This window comes from Carlito syrichta, unplaced genomic scaffold, assembly GCF_000164805.1.
Source record: "Carlito syrichta isolate Samal-C Ts95f unplaced genomic scaffold, Tarsius_syrichta-2.0.1 Scaffold314290, whole genome shotgun sequence".
In the NCBI taxonomy this organism is placed as follows: domain Eukaryota; kingdom Metazoa; phylum Chordata; class Mammalia; order Primates; family Tarsiidae; genus Carlito; species Carlito syrichta.
The window spans coordinates 603907-611754 of record NW_007258386.1 but is presented as its reverse complement, the minus strand read 5'-3'; the positions used below and the strand labels follow the sequence as shown (position 1 = coordinate 611754).

At 39.8% G+C, this 7848-nt stretch overlaps 1 protein-coding gene across 1 annotated transcript in view; it reads left to right on the top strand.

Moving 5' to 3' along the window:
- MAP4 (microtubule associated protein 4) overlaps window positions 1–7848 on the top strand; it is a 144316-nt gene that overhangs the window by 80775 nt on the left and 55693 nt on the right. The window contains exons 5-8 of the mRNA XM_021719181.1: window positions 557–670; window positions 3238–3372; window positions 4793–5905; window positions 6914–7036. Of these exons, the coding sequence (XP_021574856.1) occupies window positions 557–670; window positions 3238–3372; window positions 4793–5905; window positions 6914–7036 (1485 nt within the window). The remainder of the gene's footprint in view (window positions 1–556; window positions 671–3237; window positions 3373–4792; window positions 5906–6913; window positions 7037–7848) is intronic.

Below are 7848 nucleotides of genomic sequence, written 5' to 3'. Positions count from 1 at the left end.
CAGGCGAGACCTCATCTCTACAATAAATAAAAAAAAAATTAGCTGGGCATGGTAGCATGCGCCTGTAGTTCCAGCTACTTGGAAGGCTGAGGCGGAAGGATTGCCGGGAGCCCTGCAAGTCAAGGCTGTGGTGGCCGGGAGCGGCCACTGCACTCCAGTCTGGGTGACAGAGTGAGACTCCAACTCAAACAAAAAAAAAAAAATGAAGGTCTATTATGTAAATATATGTTGAAATTTTGGTTTTCTGTATACTTTCACCTCTTACGGTATTTTACAGTTGCACATTAGTTGCCTTTTAAGTTTTATATAATTGTTGGGTACTAAATTTTGATAATCAAATTATACAGATGAGGTTATATATTATTAACTTATAACAAGCACATTAGTGAATATTTATTGATTCTCTACTGTGTGTAGTCACATGATCTGAACTTACTTAACTTAATGTTGCTAACACCCATGTAACTAATCAATATTCTTCATAAGATAATAAGAAATGTTAATCTTTCTAGTTGTATTCACTGGGAATGAGTTTTGGATTTCTTCTTTATTCCAGATCCCTTTAAGATGTACCATGATGATGGCCTGGCAGATATGGTCTTTTTCTCCAGTGGAGCAACTGATACTTCAGCATTTACAGGACAGAATGATCCCCTGACAGACTCTTATGGTATGGCATCTCCAACTGGATTTATTCTATAGAGAAGGAAAGAAATGTTTTCTTTCTACTCATCTTAGATTAATTGGCTAGGGCCTCTGTAACAAAAGATAGATTAAACTCAAGTTTAGCATGTGTATTAATGAGTAATACATTCAGGTACCTAGGGAATGAGAAATTCTCTAAGAAGTGGTTTTAGAAGTGCAGTTTTATATAGCATCTTTGACAAAGAAGGATACATTTTTCTGAGAAGTGACAAGATAAAGGAAAAAGATTTTGAATCTCTGAGGACTGCAAATTGTGGGAGGAACATTAATAGTAGATAAAGACTGGGGTCAAGCTTGTTATGTAGATTCCTTGTGGTGCCATTTCCAGGCTAATAATGGCCATCAGCTCAAAAATAATTCTTTTGCCAAAGTGGCGTATTTTGGGTTTACATATTCTGATCTTTTATTTTTCTTTTTGGAAGGAAGGGAAAGAGAGGGAGAGAGGACAGGGCAGGCAGAGAGAGAAAGTTCTGATCTCTTTTAATTTCTTAACTCCAGACAATCATTGGGGCCTTTCACCTGTCACCTTTGGAGTTAACCACTAAGTAAAGTCAGATTTAGGAGCTCTGGCTCTGATAAGGCTGTCTGGATTAATCGAAGGAGAAAATTTTCAGTTGGGCTGTTCAGGAACTACTACTGACCTCCCCTCATAGAAACTTGAGTCCTATAGGGTCAAATTCTGTGTCCGTTTTTTAATCGATCATGCCTTGGGCAAGTTATTTCCTCCCTAAACTTTGGTCTCTGTATCTATAAAATGGAGACAGCACTAGTTCCTACCATAAAGATCTGGTGATAATTAAATAAAATTATGTAACATACTTAGCTTAGTGTCTGGTGCACAGTAAACATTAAACAGATCATACTTATCCATAAATAGTAGTAGCCCTATTTCTGATTTGTATAGCTTTTAACATGAAAATGACCAGGATACCCATCATTAATAAGTCCCACTTCAACAGTGTTTATAATTTTGTGTTTGTAAAGATCCTTGCTAATGATATCTTTCATTTATGCTTTTCCTTGGACTGAAGATCTCTTGGAATAAGGATGTTAAATGAGTTGACTGTTGATGCTCTTCATCTGATCTCCTGATAATTTGATGTTGGCTTTGACTTCTTTCTGCTCACTAGCTAGTCACCTGGTTGTATTAACCATTTCCTTATAGCATCTTCTCTTCTATTTCTTCTGCTTTTCCCCAGCATTAGCCCTTATCTCTTTGTATCTAGACCACTTCAGAATCTCCTAATCAGGCTTCTGCTCCCTTTTCTAATCCATTCTGAATATACCTGCTATATTGATCATTCTGAATTCCTATTCTGTTTTGTTTTTGTTTTTGTTTTTGTTTTTTGCATTGGAGTCTCACTCTGTCACCCAGACTGGAGTGCAGTGGCCGCTTCTGGCCACTGCAGCCTCAACCTACTGTGCTCCGGCGATCCTTCCGCCTCAGTCTTCCGAGTAGCCAGAATTACAGGCACGCGCTACCACGCCCGGCTAATTTTTATTTTTATTGTAGAGATGAGGTCTCACCAAGTTGCCCAGGTGGGTCTCGAACCCATGGGCTCAGGCAATCCACTCAACTCAGCCTCCCAAGGCGCGGGATTACAGGCTGAGCCATGGAGCCTAGCCCTATTCTGTTTTGATCTTCTAATTTTTATGATTAAGACCATACGTATTTTTTTCTCTTTACATCTAAATTTATCTGTCTTCCTTTCAAAATCCTTTTTCCATTGTTTATTCTAATCTTGTTTTCTCTCTCTCGCTCTGATATGCAAGATCTATTTAAATCAAACTGATCTCATAGTTCCAGAAACATTCTTGTCCTGTTGGCATCTTTATGCTTTTCTTTGCTCAGAGTTTTCTTTATCCTTGAAATTGACTGCCCCCTTCTTTGTTTCTGCTCTTGCTTCTACTCCAAAGTCTTCTGTGATTGTTCTGGTCTTCATGGTTATTTTGGAATTCCTCAGCACTTAGTCCATCCTATACAGTATGCGTTATTTGATATATGTTGATCTTGCTTCTCTACCTAGATTGTGATAATCTTGATGGCAAAAACCATGTGATATCGAATCTCCTATTATATCTGGCATAGGACAGCATAATAATAATTGTCTTACATTTATCCAGTCCTTAATAATTTACAAAGTATTTTCATAAAACTGTCTTCTGATGTTGAAAAGGGAGGTATTAATCTTATTTTACAAAAGAAGAAATTAAGGCTTTCAATTCCTTACTATACACTATACTACATTGGTTGTGGTGTTGAAGCTAGAGTTCAATCTCTGGTATTTGACTCTTATAGTATTCTGTAGAAGGTAGCCAGTAAGTGTTGATTAATAGCACTACCAGGATATAGTGATACTATATTGTCTGTTAACAGTTCGCCCAAACCTGAAGAATGTCAACAATGTCCTTTAAAACTTTCTTATTTTGTTTTATTGGTCTATGTCTTTATGGCAATATATGCAGCTGATTTTAAATGTCAAATGCTTTTTTCCCCCCAGTTTCAAAAATGTGTTTGTGTTTCGATATTAGGTATGCCTCCCTATGACACATTTGCTCCTGCGGCTGTTATGTATCAGGGATGGTCTTTGGAAGACCCCAACTCTCCATACTCAGAGTCTTTTGTCTCCCCAGAGGCCATTACAGAACCTCTCCAGCTGACAGCAGGTAAATTATTAAAACCCCCTTTATCAGTTAGTATTCGCACTATTAATAAAAGTATAAATCAGATGTATTGTTTAGCAGCTTTCATCAGGTAAAGATAACAGTTTCAGAGCTATCACTAATATCTTTATTTATGTATATTAGTGAGGTCATAACTGGAGGAACAAAACCATAGTTGAAATACAGGACTTGGGGTTAATGGGCAAAGAAGATTTTATTTATTTATTTATTTATTTTTGAGTCAGAGTCTCACTCTGTTGCCCAGGCTGGAGTGCAGTGGCATGCTCATAGCCACCACAGTCTGCACCTACTGTGCTCAGGTGATCCTTCTGCCTCAGTCTTCCAAGTAGCTGGAACCATAGGCGCATGCCACCGTGCCTGGCTAATTTTTTCTTTCTTTCTTTTTTTTTAACTTATTGTAGAGACAAGGTCTCGCCAAGTGGCCCAGGCTGATCTCGAACCTCTGGGCTCAGGCAGTCCTCTCTCCTCTGCCTCCCAACGTGCTGGGATTGCAGGTATGAGCCACTGCGCCCAGTAGAAAATTTTATTTTAATTCAGTATAGATTTAGAACTCTGAATTTTGTTTTGTTTGAGTCAGAGTCTCACTCTGTCACACAGGCTGGAGTACAGTGGCTCGCTCATAGCCACCGCAACCTCAACTTGCTGGGCTCAGATGATCCTTCTGCCTCTGCCTTCCAAGTAGCTGGAACTATAGGCATGCACCACCACACCCTGCTAATTTTTTGATTTATTGTAGTGACAAGGTCTCACCAAGTTGCTGAGGCTTGCAGTCCTTGTTTCTGCCTCCCAAAGTGTTGGGATTACCAGCGTGGGCCACCGCACCTGTTTTTCTTTTTATTTATTTATTTATTTGTTTGTTTTTTTAAATATGTGAGGTACAATTCAGGTTAAGTATACAAATGGTCATTGTAGAGGTAAAGTTTGGGCCTCGCCTTGGTTCCCTCTTCACCTGGTTTGAGATCAGGTACCTTTATTAATAAGGTGTGCCCCCCACCCCCACCCCCCGGGAAGTTTCCCACTACTGCCAATCCCTTTCTTATAGTATTATGAAAATTTGAGAGTTTTTTTGATAGAAAAGATGACTGACCTGCATTTCCACAGGTTCCCTTTATTAGAAAGGTACTCATTCTGTACCTATGTTATTTTTTTAAGCTTATGTTTTCTCTCTCTTTTGCCTTTCCTCCTTTGCTACTTGTCCTCGCAGTGTCTCCTATCTTATTTTTTTAAGGGTTGGGACTGTCAAAGAGTAGGCAGGATACGTGAACTTGACAGCTTCTTAGTTATGTAAAGAGCCTTATGGTCACAAAAGTCAAATACTCCTGTGCCCTAAGAAAGTAAGTTTTGAATGCAGACATATGAGAAGACAGTGATGGGTCCTAAATGTCCAACTTATTTTTCTTAGATCTGGCCAAGGAAGTCGACATTACATCAGAAGAAGAGGGGCCACCAACACAAACATCGGAAATAATGATGGGATTGAAGACTACTGACATGGTACCATCTAGAGAAACAGAGGTGGCCCTCACCAAGGACATGGCACCAGCCACCAAAATAGACACGGCATTAGCTGAAGTTATGGAGCCATTCACCAAATTCGATGTGACACTGGAAAAGGACATGCAGCCATCCATGGAATCAGATAAGTCCCTAGTCAAGGACACAGTACTACCCACAGAAACAGAGTTGGCCCCAGTTAAGGATGCCACATGGCCCATAGAAACAGATGTGTCTTCAGCCAAGAATGTGGTCCTACCTATAGAAACAGAGGTAGCACCATCCAAAGATGTGACACTGTTCAATGAAACAGAGAAGGTATCACCTATAAAAATGGTGTTGGCCACACCTGAGGACATGGTGCCACCTAAAGAAAGAGAGATAGCTGCACCCAAGGGTGTGGTATCACTCTCAGAAATAGAGATGGCACTGAGTAAGGACATTGTATCATCCACAGAAATATCCTCAGCCAAGGAGGTGGCCCTGTCCTCGAAGACAGAGGTAGTCCAGGCCAGGGACATGACACTGCTTCCAGAAGCAGAGGTGACCCCAATCAAAGACATGGCTCAACTCCCAGAAACAGGAATGATCCTAGGCAAGGATATGGCTCTGTCCGCAGAAAAAGAGGTGGCCTTGTTCAAGGACATGACTCCACCCTCAGAAACAGAAATGACTCTGAGCAAGGATGTGCCTCCATCCCCCAAAACAGAGATGACCCAGGCCAAGGATGCAACTTCACCCCCACAAACAGAAGTAGCCCCCATCAAGGACATATGTCTGCCTCCAACAGAGGTGGCCCTGGCTAAGGATATGGCTCTGCTTCCTGGAAACGAGGTGACCCCCATCAACAGTGTGACTCCAGCCAAGGATGTTGCACCACGCTCAGAAACAGTGGTGGCACCAGTACCAGTTAAAGACATGAAAATTGCACAGACACAGAAAGGAATAAGTGATGATTCCCATTTAGAATCGCCCCAGGATGAGAAGCAGTCAGCTGCATCTGCTTTCACTATTTCACCAGGTATGAGCTTATTGGTTACTCATAGTATTTCTGTTCACCAACGTGTAGTCTCCAGAAAACTAAGTATACTAATATAACATATAAGTATATTACCTTATATATTGCCTTATATTACCTGGCATGATGTTTGGCAATATATAAGGTAATATACTTTGCAACTTTATTCATATTCCTACTCTCCTGGACAACTCTTTCTCACCTTTACCCCCTCTATCCTCCAACACCTTGTCTATCCTCATTCTCTGTGGATGTTCCTGTTTTTCTTCTAGATAATTGATGCAGTAAAATGGAACATCCACAAACTCCCATTACCTTATCTGCCCAACTACTTCTGTCTGTGTCCGTAGTCTCTGCCTTCTTTCCTGTTTTAATGTAAACTATTCCTGCTCCTGATTAAGGCCAGCCTCTCCTCCCATTTTATAGTCGATCCCATTTCCTCTTTCCTTCTTAGGTATATTGCCCCACTTTTTCTCCCTTTTTTGCTTCTCACCAATTTAATTTCTTTCCAGTGGATCATTCCCACCAACTTATAAACATTTGTTATTTTTTTTCCTCATCTTTGTTTTTGTTTTTGCTTTTTTTATAATCAATATTTTTTATTATGATATTGTGGGGTACAGTTAAGGGTTAGGTATACAAATACGCTTCATTCAAGCACCCTTGTTGATAAGAGGTGTTTCCCCATCCCCAGAAACATATTTACTACCGTTAATCCCATCTCTCCCCCCCCTGCATAGTTTCCCACCACTGTCAGTCATTTTCTTATAGTAGTACGTTGGATATTCAAGGTCCACTATGAGTGAGAACATATGATACTCAGATCTTTCCTCATCTTTAAAACAAAACAAAACTGTCTAAAATCTACCTTCCAGTTACTACTCCACTTCTCTGCTGCCTCTTATAGGAGAATTTCTCAAAAACTATTTTCATCTCTAATTTTCGTCAGCTGGGAAAATAGCTGAAGTAGTGCTTCTCTGAAACTTGTATGGTTTTTATTATTATCTTTAGAACCATTCACAAGCACAGACCAAAAGTTCAACTTGCCAACAGATGAAGCTTCTGTGTTAGAAAAACTGGAGCAAAAGAAACCATTCAGCAGTCAGCCTTCTGAACTTTTTTCAGAGACCTCAGGTAAGTTAAACAAAATAGACTCTTGGAAACAACTTCAATTAGGAGCGATGGAGTGAGGATGGTGGACATTGTCTCTAGTTCCCTGGTTATATGGTGGTAATCCGCAGCATAATTTATCAAGTCAGTTTTCTTTCTTAGAGCTTTAATATTCTTTGAAATCAATTCATTGAATCATATTTGACAGGAGCTGGCATAGGCCTACTCTTAGAGACTCTTTCCATCTTGGATACATATTGTTTTGACTTGAAGGCAGGAGGTTGGACCACACAACCTAATGAAACTTGTCCAAATGCGCTCATCCTAATTGTTGAAATGCATTAACCTACTTGTGTATATTTCTCTGTCTTTTGGGAAGTACCTTTAGGAGCCAAAGTTGAAATTTAACACATTTGTCTTTCAAAGTAGTATACTCCACTTCTGGAATAATGAGAATTTTTCTCTGACCAAAATGTGAATTTAGATGGGTTTATTGTTTTGTTTTTGTTTTTTTGAAGTGGTATAAGTCTGGCCTTCTGGTGTAGTTCTCAGAATCAATCTGGTGTAGTTCTCAGAATCAATCAGTAATAGTATATTGGTGACTGACTCTTATAATTGTAAATTCTGTCCAAAATCATGTATATTTAATTCAAGCAATTAATAAATGTTACCAAAGAGAGACAGCACTGATATGACAAGTATAAATCAGATGAGATTTATAGGCAGTAAGTGCTTATTATAGAAATTAGATTTGAGCCGGGCTCGGTGGCTCAGCCTGTAATCCCACGCTTTGGGAGGCTGAGGTGAGTGGATGGCCTGAGCCCGCGGGTTCGAGA